Source organism: Myotis lucifugus, unplaced genomic scaffold, assembly GCF_000147115.1.
Source record: "Myotis lucifugus unplaced genomic scaffold, Myoluc2.0 scaffold_288, whole genome shotgun sequence".
NCBI classification, from domain to species: domain Eukaryota; kingdom Metazoa; phylum Chordata; class Mammalia; order Chiroptera; family Vespertilionidae; genus Myotis; species Myotis lucifugus.
Window position 1 is genome coordinate 253,537 of NW_005871336.1, and position 22,225 is coordinate 275,761.

Below are 22,225 nucleotides of genomic sequence, written 5' to 3' on the forward strand. Positions count from 1 at the left end.
CTTAACATAGTTATCAGTTACTGTCATTCCTGGTAGGTTTTGGGGATACAAACCTCAATAAGACATGGTCCTTGAGGAGTTCATTGTCTTCCAGAATCTTCCCAGTGGAGTAGTGTCAGCATTCATTCATTCATTCATCTACTCATTCTACATTCATCCAATACTTGAGTTCCAATAGAGTAGAGTCAGCTTTCATTCATTCATCTACCCATTCATACATTCATCAAATAATACTTGAGTGCCTCCCTACTGGCCAGGGACTAGGGAGACATCAATGAACAAAGACAGACATGGACCTTGCTCTCCTGGAATTTATAGTCTGTCAGGGAGATAATCATTAGTCAGCCAGTCACGCTTGTAAAATGTAGAAGTGCAGCTGTGACAGCTGCTACCACACAGCTGAGCGAGGAAAGCATATGTCCCCATAACCCGATCCTGCCCAGGAGGCCAGGAATGGTGCTGGGATGCTTGTGCTGTGAGCTGAGGCATCAGTGGGAATTAACTAGGTGAAGAGGGCTCCAGGTGGTGGGAACTGCAGGAGAAAGGTCCCGTGGTGGCAGTGAGCAAGGAACTGGGTGAAGACCCACGTGCATGGAGCACCAGAGGCCGGGTGGTGGTGGGAAGTGAGGGCAGCGAGGTGGGCAGGGCCCTGAACCCCAGGGCCTCCTGGGGGCAGGAGGTTAAATATCAGATCTTTTCATGCCCTGGTGTCCATTTCTCTCTGCTGTGTTAAGTACAGACATGAAGGCAGAAGATCCCACCCTGGAGTGGGCAGAACAATAAACAAGGCCATTATTCAGGTCCTGTTTACATTTAGTCAAGATCTGTGTTAAGGGTCAACGAGGCGTTTTAAGAGCCCTGCTTTCATGAAAACCTTTCCAGCTCAGAAGTAAACAGGGTTGTGTTACATTTCTACCCAGGTGCTTGAATTTCACATCATAATTACACAAATATGGAAAGAGTCCATAGATAGCATCTAGTGCACGCACGGCCTCCTCCCACAGAGGAGGAAGCCCAGGCCCCAAGACAGAGGCAAAGCTGGGTCAGCCAAGCCCAAGGTATGGGAGCTCAGTTTTCCTCAGCTCACAATCGAAACATAAATAAAAACAGTGACTCAGGAATGTGCTAATTGTTCCTCACCTCGGGAGACCGATCCTGAAATTGTATTTAAAACCTTTGTCTGTGGGCAGCCAGGAAAAGTGGAGGCCTGGCCAGATTTCACCAGCTCAGGGCTGCTAACTCGGAAGCCTCCGGGTGCCAAGCAGGTCTTCGACATGGGTGAGGCCGGCCTGGTGCAGGGAGGCGAGAGCTCACCCCCTGCGAAGGGGATTACCCCGGCCGAACACAGGTCCAGCGACTTGTCATCTTATTTCTCAAGAAGAACAGGAAATTGGGATTTTTATGTGAAATTTCCTGGCTTTTAAATGTTGATAACGAATCCACATTTCCTCAAACATTGGCGCAGGCCAAACAAAACACATCTGTGGGCTGAATTTGACCAACAGGCTACCTGTTTATGAGGTTAGCTGTGGCTTGCATAGGACAGGCATTGCTGATGGAAGTGGGGGGGGGCATGGGGGGGTGTCGCATCCCAGAGTCTAGTCCCAAGGCCACTCGAGGGGGAAGAAGGGAGCCTGGAAAAGCCAGGCACCTTTCACATCCATCAACACATTTGCTCTCCTCACTGCCCTGTGAGGCAACCACTGTCATCAGTAGTTTATCCACAAAATTGTGGATAGGTAAAACCAAATACCTTGTCCAAGGTCATGCAGCCAGAAGGGTAGAATCAGGATTCCAACTCCTGTCTGACTTAGATGCCTGTATTAGTTTGTTCAGGCTGCTATAACAAATGCCATGGACTGGGTGGCTTAAACAATAGACATTTCTCACTCTTTTAGAAGTGGGAAGTATGAGATCAAGATGCTGGCATATTTGGTTCCCAGTGAGAGCTCTCTTTCTGGCCAACATCTTGCTGTGTCCACATGGCTTCTTTCTTAAGTACACCAGGTGGGAGAGCACGCTCTCTGGTTTCCCTTCTTAAAAGGGCACCAATCCCACCATGGGGCCCCACCCTCATGGCCTCATCTAACCCCAATTACCTCCCAAAGAGCCCATCTCCAAATACCATTATGTTGGTGGGGGTGGGTGGAGGGCTTCAATATATTAATTTTCCGGGGGGACACAATTCAGTTCATAGCAACACCTGTGCTCTTTGCACTCTATTGTAGTGTCAGAGAGAGGGGTTTTAGGTTGGAAGAAGGTTTAAGGCGATGGTCTTGAACTTCCTGCCATTGTCCCTTTCATGAGCCTGTGAGCCCATCCCTCATCATGTGCTGTGATTCTCAACACCCTCTGAGGAGCATCACACACACACACCGCTGACGGGTTTTGGGGGCTGCTGGATGTTCCCCTCTCTGTTTTGAGTGATTTTTCAGGCTGATGGGAAATATATATGGTCGGGGTTTGCTCCTATGTGAATTGAACCCAGAGTCAAAGCTGTTAAAAACCAGAGCTTCTGTTACCCATGTTCTGAACCGTCCATCTCCTGGCCCTTCTCTGGGAGGGTGGCTAGACTGGAGCCGGGCTTTCACATCACGGGAACAACTCAGAGTATAACTGAGAACGGGAAACACGTCCCAGGCCTCTATGTGACCTGGTCATCTAAGGTGAAGGAAGTGGGCTGACCGGCACATGGCCCACATCTGTAAGTGCCTACACAGAAGTGAAATAATGCCCTTCTTTCAGCAATTAGAATGCCAAAAGAGACCTGTTATTCTCTACGTAACGTTCACATCGACAGTTGGGTTTTGCTTTTCCTTTTCTCTTCTTTTTCCTTTTGGAACACCTGTTGGCAGCCTACATCCAGAAACGCCACAGGTTGAGGCATGACCGGTGGTGGGGTGCGTGCATGGGGGCGGCGGGGGCGGGGGTGGGGCATGGGATGGTAGGAACACAGGGAAGAAGATGCGGAAGGAGAGGAGAGAAGGTAAGTTATTCTCAAGCCAGTTTTCAATCCATTGTGACAGTTCTCTGTGCAAGAAGACCTGTGCCAGGTTCGGCAGGATATTTTTCACTTGTTAAAAGGGTAGCTTTTGGATTCAAAGAGACAGGGGATCCAGATTGGACTAGCTGGGCCTTGGCCAGTGTGGCTCAGTTGGTTGGCCATCATCCTGTGCTCAGAAAGGTTGCCGGTTTGATTGCCCGGGTTTGGGGCTTGATCCCCAGTGAGGGCGTGCAGGAGCCAACAGATCGATGTTTTTCTTTCACATTGATGTTCCTCTCCCTCTCTCTCCTCTTCCTGTCCCTCCCTTCCTCTCTCTCTCTAAATCAATCAGAAATCTTTTTTTTTTTTAAGATTAGACACGCTATAGAACCTTGGGCCCAGCATATCATTTTTCTACGATTCTTTTTTTCTTTTATGTAATGGGGGCAATGATGACGTCAATCTCAGGGTGGTTGGGGAGTGAGATAATGGTCAACATGTCACTGGTACAGCATCCATTGCATAATAAGCCTCAGCCATTATTATCCTGTTGCCATGGACACTTAGCCATACTAACGTGATAAATGATGGGCGCACCACGCGTGGGAGCACAGGGCAAGACATGTACCCTCCTCACTGCCCTGTGAGGCAACCACTGTCATCAGCAGTTTATCCACAAAATTGTGGATAAGTAAAGCCAAATACCTTGTCCAAGGTCATGCAGCCATAAAGGTAGAAGCAGGATTCGAGCTCCTGTCCGACTGAGATGCCTGTATTAGTTTGCTCAGGCTGCCACAACAAATGCCAGGGGGCAAGGCGATGTGTTTCTCCAGCAGCTGGATGAGAGGAGCCACTTTGACTAGAGGGATCCTGAGGGGCTCCTCCAAGGACGTGCTGGATTTGACATTTGGGTGAGGCTCGGTTCCTACACGGAGAGCCAGCTGTGTCTCCTTTGCAGAGGAAATGACCCTCTCAGTTCTCCATTCTACTCGGGCCAAATGGTAGTAAATCTTGTTGGATTGTACAAGCTCAGGGTCAAAGCCTCCATCCACCAGCTTCCCCGGGTCACCCCAGCCGGCCCGACCGTCTTTCTAACTGTGGAGTTCGCATATTCCCTGGGAAACCTGAGTTCCTTTAAATACAGGGACTCAGGTTTCCCAGGCAAAAGTAGGTTTGCAGTTGTTTGTGTGGCAAATAATACAATCATTAATACAGAATAACACGGGAATAGATTCTGTTTTGTGTATTCACAACTGTAAGCCTACTTTTTCCCCACCCTGTATTAGCCAATGCGAAGTTTTATGTCATGGGGTCCTGAAGTGCAGTTGTTACAAACAGCTGGTCCTTTCTTTTAAGACATGTCATCAGAAATGAACCCCAGGGTACATTTTAGCAGGTAGACTTTGGGCCAGCTATGAGGGAGAACTTGGGACCGAGGATGGTCATATTCTACAACATGTTGTTAGCTCAATAGAAGGATGTGGAGACCCTATAAAAACAAATTCATCGGGAATGGCCCCACTCAATAAAGTGGCAAATTTCCCCCAGATAAAAGTCAGGGCACGTGCGCTGTTGGTGGGAAGAACATACTCTGAATACTTTCTATCGAAACTGCCTTAGGAAGCAGGGTGCACTCATGTGACATCCCTCAAGGCAAGGAAAAAGTGACCTTTCAGAATAGATACACTCGCCCTGGCTGGATTGGCTCAGTGGATAGAGCGTCGGCCTGCGGACTGAGTGGTCCCAGGTTCGATTCTGCCACATGCCCAGGTTGTGGGCTTGATCCCTGATAGGGGGCGTGCAGGAGGCAGCCCACCAATGATTCTCATCATTGATCTCTCTCTCTCTCTCTCTCTCTCTCTCTCTCTCCCTCCCCCTCCCTCCCCTCCTCCCTTCCTCTCTGAAATAAACAAAAGTATATTTTTTTTAAAAAAGAATATATACAGTCTAGTCATCATGACCTACCCTCTGCCCGCCCTGAATTTCTGTCTGCCCTGGCTTGGGCAGGTCCTGCACATCTTCTTGGCTTAAGTTTTCTGTGGGGCATTGTTGGGGTTTTTCATGCCCATCTCCTGCCTCCGGCCTGCGGTGGCTGCATTTTGGTGGTGGGGACGAGTCGGGTTAGAGCTGCGGGTTTCACGAGCTCTTCCAGGAAGAAGTGTGGCCGAGCTCTGCACTACCGGAGCACGCTCTCCTGAAACGGTCTTTTCAGCCAACCATTCTACCGATTGTAGGTGACCACGCAGAACTGGAGACGTGTGAGCAAGCTGCGGTTCTCTGTCTGGTTTCCTATAAGAATCGGTGCAAATAGGTTCTTCAAAGTGCTTTCCCTTTTGGACTGGCTGCAGGGGGTGTGTAGAGAGGGAGGGTAATCGATTCTCTGACTCATGGCTTCTGTGGAGTGTCTGCCAGGTATGAGGCCAGGTTCTGGGGCAGCGTTGAGGTGTGCGGTTCTTGGAGAGCCGACTGCAGAGTGAGAAGGGGACTGAGCAGGCTGTTATCATACGATGTTCTAGGTGGGGTGATGGCCGAATGCAGAGGGCTGTGGGAGTGCGGAGGACGGGCACATAATTAGATTTAGGAGAAAGCGATGCCCCAGTTGAAATCGAAAGGAGGAGCAGGTAGGAGTCCTGTGGAGACTGTCTTGCCGCCCTTCTCTCCCTGCCCTCCCCCCCTTCCTTCCCTCTCGAGGGATATTGTTTCTTTGCAGAAATAAAAATGCTCAGAGGTGAGGTTCCCGGAAACCAGAGATGAGTTATCTGCAGCTGGCCTGAGGCAGGAAACGCACATTTCCCTCCTCTCTCCAACCACCCTGCTTCTGTCCGTGCGGGGAGGGGGTGTCAGGAAGGAAACCCCGGAGCTTTTCAAGGAAAGAGGAGGTTCCAGGAACTGTGCACGATCGTCACCAGGTCGGAGTTGAAACGTCCTTCTTCAGCTCAGTTGGCTGCTGAGCCCCCGAAGGGACATCCACCTCCGATTTTTCCACCCCCTGAGGGAGCCTCTGGGACCCACAGCTGGGGAAGGGCTGGGAGGAGATGGGAAGGCGGAGAGCCCGGGAGAGTAGACAGCGAGGTGGTGTTCCGTGAGGGGATGGCAATCGCAGACATTTGTGTAGCGCAGTGATGGCGAACCTATGACACGCGTATCAGAGGTGACATGCAAACTCATTTTTTTGGTTGATTTTTCTTTGTTAAATGGCATTTAAATATATAAAATAAATATCAAAAATATAAGTCTTTGTTTTACTATGGTTGCAAATATCAAAAAATTTCTATATGTGACATGGCACCAGAGTTAAATTAGGGTTTTTCAAAATGCTGACATGCCGAGCTCAAAAGGTTCGCCATCACTGGTGTAGCGTTTGGTAGGAGCCATGCTTTAGATATGCCACTGGTTTAAAAATCACCACATCCATATGGGACGGGTCCTATATCCTTTGTCTTATAGAGGGGAAATCGAGGAACGGAGAGGTGGATTGACCTGCCCAGAGTTGCATAGCTAGTTAGTAGTGGAGCTGGGATTTGAACCTGAGCCTCCTGCGTTCTTAAAAACACAGGAAGCTTTGACCGGTTTGGCTCAGTGGATAGAGCGTCGGCCTGCGGACTGAAAGATCCCAGCTTCGATTCTGGTCAAGGGCATGTACCTTGGTTGTGGGCACATCCCCAGTAGGAGGTGTGCAGGAGGCAGCTGATCAATGTTTCTCTCTCATCGATGTTTCTAACTCTCTATCCCTTTCCCTTCCTCTCTGTAAAAAATCAATAAAATATATATTTTTAAAAACACTAGTTATAATTATTAAAAACAAAACAAAACACAGGAACTAGGCCGCAAGAAGTACACAGAGCTGGCACTGTTCATATTTTGACCTGACGTGCTGGGGCATAGATGCGTTCATAGAGCAGAGTTGGGGAGGTCAACAGCCTGGACCCTAGTTTGGGAGGGCGTAAGTAAGGTCTTCTCTCATTTTGGCCCAGGTGACTGCCTGTGTGTTGACACCTTTTGTCTGCTCTGGTTCAGAAACAGACATGACTTTGGGGGTGGGATGAATAGTTAGAGGGAAGTGGTACATCTGAAACCTCCAGGGCTGGCTTGTATGCTGTTTGGCCTGCACAGTGTTTAGAAAAAGACATCTCCCCTAAAAACCCAGGCCTCTCTGGGACGTTCATATAGGGCAATGCTGGACCCACAGTCTGGCCTGGTACCTGTCAGCGGGAGCGGGAGCCTGGCTGCTGGCTATAGAGGCGTTGGCTGCAGCCCCACTGTTTGTGCCCAGGCGCCTGCCACTGGCCGGCGTTCAGGCTGCCTCAGTTTGAGTTGGGATCTTCCCGTGTAGGAAGATCTGAGCATTGCTCCCCTCACCTGCACAGCAAGGATGCATTCCTCCCTGAGAGGCTGTGGGAGAACTCGGGATGCCGAGTGCCAGCGGCCCAGCATCTCCTAGCAACACAACCCGGAGCTCGGGAAATGCTCTTTGTTGGTTTTCTCCATCTTTTCCACTGTCCCCACTGCCACCCACTGGGGTGCAGAAACAGGGGTGGGGGTACTAGCATTTCACTCACCTCCGATGGGCCCCACAGTGGACCGAGGAGGAAAGGGGTGTTTCCATGCTCTATGGCTCAAAACATTTCCTGCTGCAGAAGCGAGGTGGGTCATTTGGGGGGGGAGGTAGCGACCAGTTTGGGTAGGTACTGACCTGCTACAGGCCAGGCCCAGGTTCCCGGGGCCCCTGCTGGTCCATGAGGAGGCCGTGCAGGATCCCGCCAAGGGGTCAGGGCAGAGGGTCTGGCCACTTGGGGGTGGCCCCTAATTGCCGAATGGCACGGAGATATTGAGCAACTGATAGGTGTCCTGACTCGTGCTGACGGACCTACCTCCGAGCTGCCTCGTCCTCCTTTGGGGTGTTGCTGCCTAGGGTCTTTCTGGGTGCACACGGGAGATGGTGGCTTGCATCAAAGGGATTTCTCTACCTCATTTCTGCCGCTCCCCACTCTCCTGCCATCCGGCCACCCCTGTGCCTCTCACCCAGCCGGACCCCAGCTGTGGTTACGCCTCCCTTACCTTCAGGCCCCAGAAGTGGGAAGCTGAGTTGACAAGGGCATGAGGGGCAAGACGGCGGGTTGTGTAACAACAGGAAACCCTGTCCTCCGCGGTGGTGTCTCACCGGGTCAGCCTGGGAGGGACCGGGGATGAGATAATGCAGACAGTGAGCGGTTCCCCATTTTTCGTTTGTTTGTTGTGGTCCTGTTGGCTTCTGCCCGAACTTCATGCCCCGCTTCCCTTTGGGGCTGGGTCCCACAGAAGCGTTCCTTTCCCACCGTCTCAGGCCCCCACTTCCTTCTCCCTGCAGCTGGTGGGTGGCAGCAGGATCCTGTTTTCAAATGCAACCTGGAAATCCAATGTGTGAAAGAGATGAATGGGAGCCGCGTAAGCTGGGATGTTACTTCCACCACAATCTTCCCCCAAGCTCTGCCCCCATCGTCTTCATTCCACCTTTTATTGGGGTGGTCTGGCCCCTACGCTGCGGGCCCTTCGTGAGCTTCACCTGGGTCCTTAACGCCAGGTTAATCACTAGTCTGGCGATACTCTTAAGATGCCAGGAGAATGGAGCTGTTAGAGGAGTATGGGCTTGGGGGTCAGACGACCTGGGTTGAACCCTCCCAGCTAACGCTCACTGCTGGGCGCTAGGAACTCCCGGTCTAGGGTTAATTCCTTCAGCCCCTGCAGCATCCTATGGAGTCCGTGTCTTTCTATCCCCAAGTTCCCACCGAGGAAGCAGCCACAAGGGACTCCCCTGTGATGTGCACCTGCACAGGTTATCGCTCAGGCTACAGCCCCTGGCACTGCCTCCAGGCCCTTGCCTTCGGCGAGGTTCCTCTCCGGGATGGGCTTGCTGCCTGCGCTCCCCAGTCACCTCCGAGGGTCCCTTTCCTTGGGTGTGGAAAGCGGAGATGTTACTGCTACTGATGTTACTGATGTAGAGTTTTGTTTTAGCCTTAAATGAGGAAGCACATGGACCTTGTTGACAACGGTGCCCGCTACTTAGTAAGCGCTCAGTAAACTTGAACTGGGGGGGAAAGCCAGGCCTCATCCTAGCAGCAATTTGGTTTTTATCCCTTATTCATTTATCTGCCCGTCCGTCCGTCCGTCTGTCTGTCTGTCATGTATTTTTGCTCCAAGAAGTCATTCCTTTCCTGTTTCCCGGGGAAGGGTGGGAAGGGTGGAAGGAGGCTGCGGGATGCCAGGCCGCTGTGCCGGGAGGAGCGCACACCCTGGCATGGGGGTTTTCGTCTCTTCGCATCCAGGCAACCACAAACCACTGGCTCCTTCACTGTTGTTTTCCTCCGGCCTCTCTTCCTCCTGGTGCTCTCCAAGCTGAACTGGCTCACTTAGTGGGGCAGGGGGCGGGGCGAGTTGTCCCTCTGCGATTTTAGGTCTAGGACTCCCAAGTTTTGGAGAAGGAGGCGCTAGGAAGAAATTGTGTCCGAGCTCCGGGTTTGTCCTCTCCTTCTGGCTCCTAGCACCACGTCTAACACAGCGCAGGCTTTCGGTAAAGGCTAGGAATTCCCAGCCTCCCTATTCTCTATCAGTCGCTCCGTTGGGGGATGCCACTGCCCCGTTCCCCCTGGAGGCGGTGCTTCGAGTTAGAGGGGTGGAAAATCCCTCTTTCTCTAGAGTTTTCCGAAGCATCCTTTTCTTATAAACCAAGCCCGAGCAGAATAAACACAGAGTATAGAAATAGAAGGTGGATTTTGCATATGACTCAGCTCTGGTCTGTTCCCTGGCGGCTGGGCCAGCTCCGCCCTCTCCTCACCCTCCCTCGCTCTGGGTTAAGCTTGCTGGTTACCAGCCTGAGGGGCTGTGGGATTCTCTGAGGCCCTAGGACAGCCTGCTTCCTGCTACTGTGCCCTTGATGGGAACTCCCTGCCACCACTTCTTCTGGGCTTCAAGCCATCCAGGTCACTTTTGTGGCGGTGATTGTTAATAAAAAGATGTTTTTTTAAAAAAAATACATATATATTTTTATTGATTTCAGAGAGGAAGGGAGAGAGAGATAGAATGATGAGAGAGAATCATTGGTCAGCTGCCTCCTGCACGCACCACACTGGGGATTGAGCCCACAACCCAGGCATGTGCCCTGACCGGGAATCGAACCGCAACCTCTTGGTTCATAGGTCGATGCTCAACCATTGAGCCATGCAGGCTGGGCAAAACCCAGTGCATTTATACATAATATTTAAAATGTATGTGTGTTGTGTGTGTTTAAAAAGCAAGGTGCTAATTTCAGCACCGAGGGCCTCCTGGGAAGCAACTCACGTAGCCATTCCAGAGTAAGCAAGTGGGAGCAGTTTTGACAGATGAATTGGTTGACATTGTGTAAATAAAAATGTGTATTGTTCCCCTTTTCACAAGGGAACGTGTTACCCACACGGTTCCGCATCCTGCGTTTTTCTCTTTCCTTCACGTAACTTAGAGCTTTTCATAGCATTGCTCAGCGCACTTCTGCATCCCCTCTTGCTTTCTCACAGTTGCGTGGAATCCCGTTGTCTGAAGGAAGCACGCTTTTTCTGGGAGCACCTCCGTGGTGCCCATTCAGGCTGATTCCTGTGTTTTGCTGCAGGGAACACTGTGCACACACAGGCAGAGACCCTGTCTAGCCTCACAGGCTAGACCTTGTCTAGTCTGTAACGTGCTCGGGCAGGAATAAGACGGGGTTTCGTAAGGGACAGAGGAGCTTACTGACTTGCCCACCCAGGACAAGAGAGGGAGGGCTTGAATGATCAGAGAGGGCCGACACTGTTCAGATAGATAATTCTATGTGACGATACCCGATGGGGAAGGTCTTGAACTCAGGAAGCCTGTCCCAGGGAACTCCCTGGACCTGGAAGCCAGTTAGTCTTGGTTGTAGCTCCCTCACCTGGTTTGGATCCAATTAAGGGAAGAGCAATAGGGAGAGTCCCGTGATCTGTCACAAGGAGAAGGAGAGCGGGTGCCCACAGCCCTATTTTTCATTTTTTTCTTAGCACTGGGACTCTTTGAACTTACCTTGTGAGGGTGTTGATTGACAAGCTATCTGTCCACTCTCCTCCCCCTGGAATAGAAGCTGCATGAGAGCGAGGCCTCCCCTGTCCCGTTCACTCCTGTGCGCCAGGGGCCGGAACAATGTCTGGCACATCACAGGCAGTAGCTGTTCGCTGCCTGGACACATAAGCTCTGTCCTCCCCACTGTGGTCCCCTCCCCACTGCCACAGTCCCTCGGGGATGGGCGGTAGGACCACCCAAACCATGGCACCACGTTGCATGTCTCCCATGGATTTGGAGGAGAGACGGGGTGGGGTTATGGGAAGAGATGTTGAGTTTGCAGAAGGTCTGGGTTTGAATGTTAACTCGGCCACTGACTTGTGTAGGGGGCCTCTCTGCGCCTCAATTTCTTTATGTAGGAGGGGTAATCATTGCCCCTCCCTCTAACCAGACTTTATAATCCTTGGTTGAAGAATGCACGAAAAATGCATTTAGGCTGTAAAGTCTGCAAATGTGGGGGCTTGCAAAAGTGGTCTTTCTTTTCCTTGGTATTTTGTTTGTTGGTTTGTTGGTTGGTTGATTTCACATGAAGCCAGGTGCCCTGCCTGCCTCCACCAGCTCCATTTCTGGGACCTCCAGTGACTGCCTTCCTGAGAAGGCTGTGTTTGTGAGCTAAGGAGCGGAACCCCTGTAGGATGTTCATCACCCCAGTTCCCTGAGAACATTAGCGGAGCGGTATCACCGGGGCCAGGGAAAGTTCACCCTCCGAGGCCTGGCCGGGCCCCTGTCATTGCCCAGCACCCGTCATTGTGTTGTGTCCGTGACCCGGACAACGGGAGCTGTACCATCGAGGGCTGCTTGACGGTGTTTCTCTCTCCCCAGGCGGCTGCTGAAGAGTGAACTCGGAGCGTTCATTACAGACTATTTCCAGGTAAGTGTGTGGGTCTGAGCATCATCATTATTGTGCCTGTGGGGACGTGTACCTGAAAGGATGGCCCCTACTGTACACCTGGGTCTTCGTTCAATGTCCTGAGTTCCTGCAGGGCACGGGGCGTGGGGCACGGGTGGTCCCGCTCTTACGGACGTCACCATCTCAGGCTGTGGTTCCTGGGGTCTTTTTTTTTTTTAAATCTTTATTGTTCAGATTATTACATTTGTTCCTCTTTTTTCCCCCCATAACTCCCCTCCTTCCAGCTCCCACCCCACCCTCCACCCTCACTCCCCACCCACTGTGTTCATCCATAGGTGCATGATTTTTGTCCAGTCACTTCCCGCATCTCCCACACCCCTTTTCCCCCCAAGAATAGTCAGTCCATTCCCTTTCTATGTCCCTGATTCTATTATAATCACCAGTTCATTCTGTACATCAGGTTATTTATTCACTTGATTCTTAGATTCATTTGTTGATAGATGCATATTTGTTGTTCATAATTTGTATCTTTACCTTTTTCTTCTTCTTCCTCTTCTTAAAGGATACCTTTCAGCATTTCATATAATACTGGTTTGGCGGTGGTGAACTCCTTTAGCTTTTCCTTATCTGTGAAGCTCTTTATCTGACCTTCAATTCTGAATGATAGCTTTGCTGGATAAAGTAATCTTGGTTGTAGGTTCTTGGTATTCAGCACTTTGAATATTTCTTGCCATTCCTTCTGGCCTGCAAAGTTTCTGTTGAGAAATCAGCTGACAGTCGTATGGGTATTCCCTTGTAGGTAATTGAGCCTCTTTCTCTTGCTGCTTTTAAGATTTTCTCTTTGTCTTTTGCTCTTGGCATTTTAATGATGATGTGTCTTGGTGTGGTCCTCTTTGGATTCCTTTTGTTTGGGGTTCTCTGCGCTTCTTGAACCTGTAAGTCCATTTCTTTCTCCAGGTGGGGGAAGTTTTCTGCCATTATTTCTTGAAATAGGTTTTCAATATCTTGCTGTCTCTCATCTTCTGGCACTCCAATAATTCTGATATTAGTCCGCTTAAAGCTGTCCCAGAGGCTCCTTACACTATCTTCACACTTTCGGATTCTTTTTTCATTTTGCTTTTCCAATTGGGTGTTTTTTGTCGAATCTTTGGTTTGATTCTTGAGCTCCTCTGGTCTGCTATTGGGTATAATATTCTTTATTTCAGTCCGTGTATGCTTACTTTCTAATTTCTTTATCGTAGCATCGAGGGTCTCATTAGTTTTCGTGAGGCTCTGCACAAATTTTATGGCAAGCCCTCAAAATTGCGATTCTTAGCTCCATATCCTCCATTTCTGTCATGTTTTTTTGTCTCCGCATCTTTTATGCTTTCTTGGTGCACCCCCTTGTGGTCTCTGTGCGCAGTCTTGTTCTAGCCAAGCCTTAATTGTTGTAGTTAACACTAGAGGGATTTGACCACCAGGCTGACTGGCTGTAGGAATCAGCTGTGCGGAAAACGTCTGTCTTCTGGGGAGGCGCTAATCCAGCCTTTGCCTGAGGCGATCGGCAAATGGCTGTGCGCAGGGCTTGGGCGGGGCGGGCTCAACAGGGCGGGGGGAGGGAGCCGCTATGACTGCTCTCAGTCCGTCCCCAGGGGCTCTGCCTCTCTGTCCCATCAACCGCTGCAAACCTCGGAGGGGCCGTAGCCAGACAGTCCCGCTTCTCCCGTTTGAGTCTGGGTCCCTAGAGACTCGCCCGGATCTGTAGCCCAGAGTCTGAGACTCACTCCTGATTGAAAACGACAACCGCGCCCTCAGCCGCCAGCCCGCTTTGCGCGCGCACCACCTCACCACCGCACCACCGTACCTTTAAATTTTCCACACTACGCCTCCTCTGAGCGTCGGAATGCTGTTGTTTTTGCTTCTAGTTGAAGAGTCTCTCCTCAGCCAGCCTTCCTGTGGTTCTGGTTGATGTCCGTTCCGACTTTTAGTTGTATTTTTGAAGTGGTTGTTTACGGCGGCAATCTCCGGTGTTTACCTATGCCGCCATCTTCGATTCTCTCCGGTTCCTGGGGTCTTTAGTCTCAAGATCCCTTTATGCGCTTAAAATGTTATCTTACTGGATTAGCTCTACCTTCATTCACCATAGGAATTAAACCCAAGAAATGTTACAATGTGCCGTAATTCACTTAATCATAAGCCTAGTACACGTTGGCATAAACAGCGCTTTTATGAAAAATAACTTTCAGCGTACAAAGTAGAAGAGTGGCATTGTTTGGTATGTTTGCAAATCTCCACCCCATCTGGCTTCCTAGAGGGGCGCTGGAACCTCGAATCTTCCCGCTCAGTCTGTGGCGATCTGTGGGGGGTGTCTCTGGAGAACCCCACAGGACACTCCCGGAGGACGCGAGGTAGATAGCAGCCCGGTGTCACTAAGGAAATAGTTTGGACCATGTGGAGAAGGTTTGATGGATTCCCCCAGGGAACCCCAAACCACACTTTGAAAACTGCTTCTCTAGTGACTTTCCTTCCTGCCCCTCTGTGTGGCAATCTAATTGGGTTAATTATATGTACCCTTTAGCCAAGTGATTTCTTGTGGGGAAGCGTCTTGGTCTGCTCTGTTAAAGATGGAATTGTATCAGATGATGTCATGTTTTTCCTGCCTAAACACGATTGTTATGGGGCAAACGAGTTCCAGGTTCCATTAAAGGATGATTTCTTTCTTTCTTTCTTTTTTAAAATATATTTTTATTGATTTCAGAGATAAAGGGAGAGGGAAAGAGAGATAGAAGCATCAATGATGAGAGGGAATCATTGATCAGCTGCTTCCTGCACGCCCTCCACTGGGTACCCAGCCCGCAACACGGGCATGTGCCCTGATTGGGAGTCGAACCGTGACCTTCTGGTTCATGGGTTGACACTCAACCACTGAGCCACAGCTTCTGGACAGAGAATGGTTTCTAATCCCTGGCACAGCTGCCTTCCTGACTCTACCCAAAGGGACATGAGGAAAGGCTATGGGGAGGTGTCCCATGGCACCTGAATGGAGTCAGAGTGCCCACTGATTGGCTGAGTGGTCTTGGGCAAGCTGCTTTGCCTTTCTGTGCCTCTGTTTCTTCATCTGTAAAATGGGAATAAAAGTATGATCTACCTTATAGGTCACTGTATGGTTTCTATGAAATAACACATTGGAAGCACTCAGCACTAGTGTATGGGGGACTATGGAGGGGGTGGTCAAGAGCATGGCCCTCAGAGTCAGGCTTCCTGGGTTCAGCACCCATCATAGCCATTTACTAGCTGTGCGACCTTGAGCAAGTTGCTTTACCTCCCTGTGTTTAGTTTCCTGTTCTGTAAAAACAGGGGTCATAGGACCTAACCTTATAGTAGTTGTGAGGATTAAATACATTATTATTTGTAAAGTGCTTAGAACGGGACTAGCACAGAGTAGCGACATATTCATTACATTTTTATATATTCACCCAGGCTGGCATGGCTCAGTGGTGGAACGTCAACCTATGAACCAGGAGGTCACGGTTTGATTCCTGGTCAGGGCACATGCCCGGGTTTCTCTCTCATCATTAATGTTTCTCTCTCTCTCTCTCTGTCTCTCTCTTTCTCTGTCTCTCTCTCTCTTTCTCTCTCTCTCTCCCTCCCTCCTTCCCTTCCTTCCTCTCTGAAATCAATTAAAAAAAGTTAAAATTTTTTATATATTCATATTTGTTATTCTAAAGTGTAATCCACCTCTTTTAATGGGAAAGTGACAGAAAAATAGATAACATCTTGGTTTCAGGTTGATGGTATTATTCTGTATCTGAGGAGAACGTACTTCTAAGGCAGTTTAAAGAGTTTTTAGGTTTTAAAAACAACACAGACATCCTTTTGTTTATTTTTTTTAATGATTCAGGAAGCATAAACTTTTATGTGCACTTTAAAAGAATGACAGATGCCAGGCGTTTCGTGCGCGCACACAGTGGAAAACGGCCACTCTAAATGTGGACCAAGCAAGACTTTACAGATGCCTGGGATTCTACTGGGTCAGATGTCTCACTGCTGGAAAGAAAGCTCCTGCCCTGAGACGGACATAAAGATTAGGAAAGAGATAATTAGTCACAAATGTGAGTCGTTTCAGGTGCCCTTGACGTTAAGGTCAGTGTTGTCCTCACTCCCTCCTCTTGCTGCCTCTAATGACTGATTTTTAAATCTCACTACAGGGAAGTGGGTTTATAGTGGGTCTTGGAGAAGCCTGCCGACCCAGCTGCCTTCCCCGTTGACATTTAAAATAGACAGGGTTTGGTGTGGTTTCAACCAAGTTTTAAATGTCAGTCGCCTTTTGGCACGGGGGGCCACCCTCAGGACAGGTGGGGCAGGACATTTGGGGGGGGGGACTTGTTTATCTGAGGAGGCCCTGAGGTTTGCTGGGTGGTTAAGGCTGCTTGCGAAGCATGCCAGACACTTCGCAGCTAATAACCACATGGCATTTTCTATTGCGAGCTCATCAGAGGAACTGCTGGGTGGATGCTGAGTCTCTGGGGGTGTGGGGTGGGACCAGGTTTTTGCAGCTTCGAATCTGGGGTTTTCCAGAACTTCAGGTGCTAGACTGGAGAGAAGGCTATCCTAGACACTTTATTTACATGTGGGTTTTATGTCTCATGTGGGTGCGGAGCCACTTTATTTTTATTTTTAATCTTTTTTTTAAAGAATATTTTTATTGGTTTCGGAGAGGAAGGGAGCAGGAGAGAGAGATAGAAACATCCAGGATGAGAGAGAATCATTGATTGGCTGCCTCCTGCACGCCCCCTACTGGGGATCGAGCCCACAACCCAGGCATGTGCCCTTGCCTGGAATTGAACCTGGGACCCTCCATGGCTCGGCTTTTGGAGGTGAACACGTTGAAGTTGCAGCTTTAAAGAAAGAATCACAGAAAGAAAATCTTCAGCGGAGAATAATGAAAATGCCCCGAGGGGCGGGCAGGGGGAGCGCGGTGGAAATGGTGCTTATCTCCCGACTGCACACAGAGAAGACGCTGTTTGATCCACAGAAGCACAGAGAGATTTCCGTGAGACGCTGCCTGGCAGAATCCCTGGCATTTCCAGTATTGATTTTCCTTTCCCCCCTGTCTGTTTTGAATGACGCCTGGAAGGGAAATTGGGGTTTCTAAGAGGAACTCTATATCCTAGCGACAGCTCCAAGAGATAGTTGGTTCCTTATAACTCCGGAAACTGATGCTATGAAACGCTCTGCATTTTTCTGTCGCCTAATTAGCTACCGTGGTGGTTCAGGCCTCGGGACGGGAGGTTTGCACTTGCTGTCTGTCTGCATCTGCCGGCGGCAGCATTGAGTTTGCTAAAAGCTTTTCCCGGAGCCCAGGAAGTTCAGCTCCTTGTGGTTGGAGCTAGTTTTGCTTGACACAGAAACTCAGTCTCTTGTCAATGGCTCTGCATAAGGCAGCACCTAGGAGAAGGAAAGATTAGTCACCACAATAGCCAATAGGTCACGGGCCTCGTAGTGTTTGGTGTAAAGATTTCCATTTGCGACTCATGTCTGAGAAAACTGGCTTCCCCTTAGCTCATTATGACCAGAGAAGATTCATATGCTTCTGGCACATGCTGGAATGCCAGAGGAAACTCCTGGCTTCCATGGAGTTTGAAACCGAAGACGGTGCAGCGATAGGGATGCATCCACATGGGTGACACACAGTAACACACAGCGTTGTGTTAACTGAGCACCCGAATGGGCGGTGAAGGCCCAGAAACAGGCCCAGAATGAATACTTTTTGCAGGGACAAAGATGGGACTTGGGGAGGGTTCCACAGAAAGTTGGGGGGAGAGATGATAAAGGGTGGGGGGGGGATTTTTTTCGACGCTCAACCACTGAGTCATGCTGGCGGGGCCAGCTCTTCTTTAATCAATCTGGGAAGGTTTCCAAATTGAGTGGAATTCCCAAAATGGGAAAAGAGATGGAGGGCAGTAAGGGACAGCTCACCTGTACTCTGCGTTGAAGGTAAAGTTGGGGCCAGTGTACAAAAGGGCTCTGAACAGGAGCCCTTCAGTGAGGAGACAAGAAAGGGAGAGGATGGTGGCTTTGGTGTGAAGGTCATTAGAGGTCGCATTTTGGATTTGGCCTGTACCTGGAGGAAAGACATGTGGAGCTTGTAAACATTGGGATGGCCATGGTGAGGGGAGGAGATGGGGTGGCGCCCCCCGAGGGCTGCGAAGAGGACCCCCGATGTTTCAGGCCACTGTCCAGGGGGCTGCCCGCCAGCCAGCAGTTACCTTCCAGCAGCTTTATTCTACTTACCAGTACTCTCCCTGGCCGTTACAATGATCTGAATATTTTTATTATACTCTTCTCACGTTTTATGAGGATAAATAGAAAAATGAATCTTGAAATTGATCACCACAGGGCTCAATCTAATTGAGATAAGGGTGAAAATCAATGGGCATGCTGAAATGGCAAATCTTTAGCCTCATTGGACTTAGGTCATTGCCCATTTTCGACTGTGAAAGAAAGAACATGTGGGTACAAAATGCCGAGAATACATCACCCGGAGATGAGCTGCGAATACAAGGTTAATTAGGGATTTTATAGTCCTCTTCAGCTTTATGGGCACAGAACGCCTCCTTCTATCCGGTAAGCATCTCCTTCCACATGATGAACACTTGTTTTCAGGAACCCGTTATGTATGAAATTGGTGACTTCCTACGGACTAGGCAAGGAATCCAGGAGCCAGCTTTAGGGCACTCGGAGCGGGGGTGGGGGTAGGGGTGGGGTGGGAGGCAGGGGTAGACACTGGAAACGAGGTGTTTAAATAAGGGGGGACGTTGAGCACCTCAGTGGCCGTGAGAAGTAAAGACTGAGCTAGAAGGGCTGAAGAATACTGGTCACACAGGACAGCTTTCTCTGAGGCTAGGAGCTCCGAGGAAGGCATAAGTAATGATAGTCACAAGGGCTAACACTTTCAAGACTTCTGTGCCAAGCATTGTTCTCAGCCGGCGGTTCTCAAAGCGTGGTCCTCGGACCAGCATCTTCGGCCTCACCTGGGAGCCTGTCGGAGACGCAGATTCCCAGGCCCCGCTCCGAGGGACTCAGAAACGGTCACGATTCCGACGCGCAATCCAGTCGGAGCCCTTCTCCAAGCAGCTTTCCCGGTCTGCGTCGTTCATGCCTCCTGACAGCCGCGGGGAAGATGTTGTTCGTGCCCGTTTGCAGATACTGCAACTGCAGCTCCGAGAAGGGAGGTGATCCAAGATTGTAAAACTAGTAAAAGGTAGAGCAAAGATCAAACCCAGCCACCTGGCTACGGATGAAAAGAATTTGGATTCTACTTTCAGTGTTGAAATGCCCTTAAGACAGCCCCTGAAAACTCCAGAGAAGAGAAATTTCAGTGTTTTTTTGTTTTTAGCGGGGAAGGGAGAAGGGTGTTCAGCAAAACAGGCATGGACTGTTTTCCTGCTTCTTTGTAAAATGCCTTTTTCAAAAAAAATTCCCATTCACCTTTTAATAACCACTGACTGGGTGCCGAATGAAGAATTGGCGTTTGTGCCAGGTTTTTCATCTTCTGCATTCCCCACCTGGGCCTTTCTCTCTGGTCTCATCACTCGCACACACACCCCAGAACTGATTTATTAGGGACTCTCTGGTCCCAGCGGGGTGAGCTGTGTTTATAAGACTTTTCGTGGCTTATCTTGGAAGGATCAGGGTTCACAGGAAATGTAGGCATCCTTGGGGTGCTGGCTGCACTTTCAAAGTCACGGAGGGAAAAAGCAGAGGCGGCTGCGATTTCCATCACTGGCTGGGCGCCAACCACAGGAACTTGCGTAGACGCGGGTGTCCCTGCAAACAACAGCCTGGGTGGAATTGCTGGTTCCTACAGCTTCTCCGTAGGCAGAGTGACACACTGCTCGGCCTCTCTGGGGTCGGCAAGAACGCCTTCTTTGGGAATAGACTCCGCCTGGGAGCCAGGTGGTCACCGTGTTAGACATCAACTGTGGACGGTGAAGACCAAGGGCCTGGGAAAGACGTGGGCGAGGTGTAAGTTGGGAAGCTGGGAGCAGCAGGAATGACCTGGTTGGATGGAAGCTTTGGGCAGGTGGGGGGAACCCAGTTACCTGGCTGGAAATTGCCCAGCCAACTGCCCCCAGCATCTGGGAACCTGAAATGGGTCTCTTCTACTTCCCCTCGTGGGCAAGAACCTAAGAAACTCCTCCATTTGACAGGGCAGGAGAGTGTGAGGCTAACAGCGCCAGCCCTTTTGCCAGGCAGGTCTGGATTCCAGTCCTTGCTAGAGCACTTATTGGCTGTGTGACTGCAGGGAAGTCACTGAACCTCTCTGGGCCTCCGTTTTCTTAGAAGTAATCTAGGTGTAAACATGGTACTTACTTCAGAAGGTTGACGAGGCTAGTAGGTGAGATGCCATATGCAAAGTGCGTGGTACATACAGAACAGTCAACAGAGGGTGGCTCTTCGTACCTTAGTGTTTTTTTATTATCATTGCTAAAGTATAAACCAGAGGAATATATTGGGGGAAAAACATGGGCATTGGACTCAGACCAACCAGGGTGTAGATTCTAGTCTCCCATGTGCTAGTTGCTTCCCAGAGTCTCAGTTCCTTCGTCTGCAAAAAAGGGAACAGGATTGTGGCAAAGGTAAGTGAGATATGCATGAATAGGGTCTACTGCCGGGCTGACAGGAGTGAAAACCAGTACACAGCTCTGTCATTCTTCCTGTTACTGCCATCGCCACCGCTAAAGCATTAGACGGGAGGGAGGGCTAGCAGCCCTTGCATTCACAGAACTCCTACCGTGTGGAAAGTTCTTTCTTCCAGAAAGATACAGGCAGTAGCATCACTCTCCCGCCCCCTAGCCTTGTTGGTTCCCCGGTGTCCTGAGTCCCTGTGGCCGGTTTGCGGAGGTGCCTGCTTGACCAGCCCCGCACTAGGGCCACCCACCCTCCCACCCTCCCCTCTCTGCTGCCCTCCCTGCCTCCTCCCGCCCACCCTGTGTGATTACCCAGAAGGAGCTGGGTCTCCCCAAGCCCCTGGTGGTGGGATTGTTTGGGGTGCCTTTCCCCAGACATCTTTGTTGTTTGCCTTCTTCCTAGCTGAACCTCATTTTTGTGTGTGTGTGTGGGCAGCCCATTTCTCGATGCCTTAGAAAATAGATGTCAGCTGCTTTTCGTTTCCGGGCTTGTCTGCCACGTCATTAAAGTGCTGTGTATTCCATGTCTAAGTTCAAGTAACAACAGCCCAGTGCCAATTCCCCAGTCATTTCCTAGGTGGCTGCTACTTAATGCAACTGTTTCTTGGCTTGAAGCCTTTGGCTGGGGAAGGGGGGTGGCTGGTGCCTCGGGGCAGGGAATGGACGGAGAAAAGCGGGCTCTTCTGCAGCCCCGTTGCCATCCAGCCCCAGCCTTGCTGCCTGCGGCAAACATCGCCCAGACCCTCCAGAGTCCGGCATCTGTCGGGCTGGGCGCACTGGGAGGTGAGGCCCGGGGAGCACAGATGCTTAGAAAGACAAACACAGTGCAGATCTCGGCCCGATTCAAGGTCGGGTTTCTTTCCTTCTTTCTTCCTTTCTTCAGGTCTCACAGCCTTAAGCCCCCCAGACGTCCAGTTGGCGTGTCCTTGGGCGTCATCATTTGCAGGGCCCAGTGCCAAATGAAAATGTGGCCACTTCCGATGGGCCCTGGACGGGTGACCCCCAAAAGTTTGTTACCGCTGCACTCTGGGTACATAGATTAGGGGGGTCAAGAGGCTGCTGTGGAGTCACCAGTACATGCATCAGGGCATTGCCTGCCCAGGTCAGGGAGGGCTACACCAACGGGAACCTCCCCGCCCCTCTTAGCCCCAGTGCCTGAGCCCCCCTCCCCCCCGACACACACACAACACTGTCACATTTAGGGGCGAGGATGACAGTAATGGGGCAAGGTGGTGGCGACCCCCCTGGGCCAGGCTCCAGGAGGTGGGGAGCAGGAACCTAAAAACCCTTCTGTGGAGGTGGTAGGAGGCAGGCCCATGAGTGAGCTGAGGCCCCCAACCCCCCGTGCCTGCTCCATTGCCCCATCAGACGTCACTTACAAAGCACAACATCAAAGGTAAAAATATTAAGGAGTGTAGGTGGCGCCCTGACCGATTTGGCTCAGTGGATAGAACGTTGGCCTGTGGACTGAAGGGTCCCAGGTTCGATTCCGGTCAAGGGCATGTACCTTGGTTGCGGGCACATCCCCAGTAGGGGCTGTGCAGGAGGCAGCTGATCAATGTTTCTCTCATCGATGTTTCTAACTCTCTATCCCTCTCCCTTCCTCTCTGCAAATCAATAAAATATATTTTTTTAAAAAAA

The 22,225-nt window shown here is 50.5% G+C and overlaps 1 protein-coding gene across 1 annotated transcript in view; it reads left to right on the forward strand.

Annotated features, from left to right (window-relative positions):
• PRR5L (proline rich 5 like) overlaps window positions 1–22,225 on the forward strand; it is a 68,825-nt gene that overhangs the window by 24,121 nt on the left and 22,479 nt on the right. Inside the window, exon 4 of the mRNA XM_014465338.2 lies at window positions 11,885–11,933. Within this exon, the coding sequence (XP_014320824.1) occupies window positions 11,885–11,933 (49 nt within the window). The remainder of the gene's footprint in view (window positions 1–11,884; window positions 11,934–22,225) is intronic.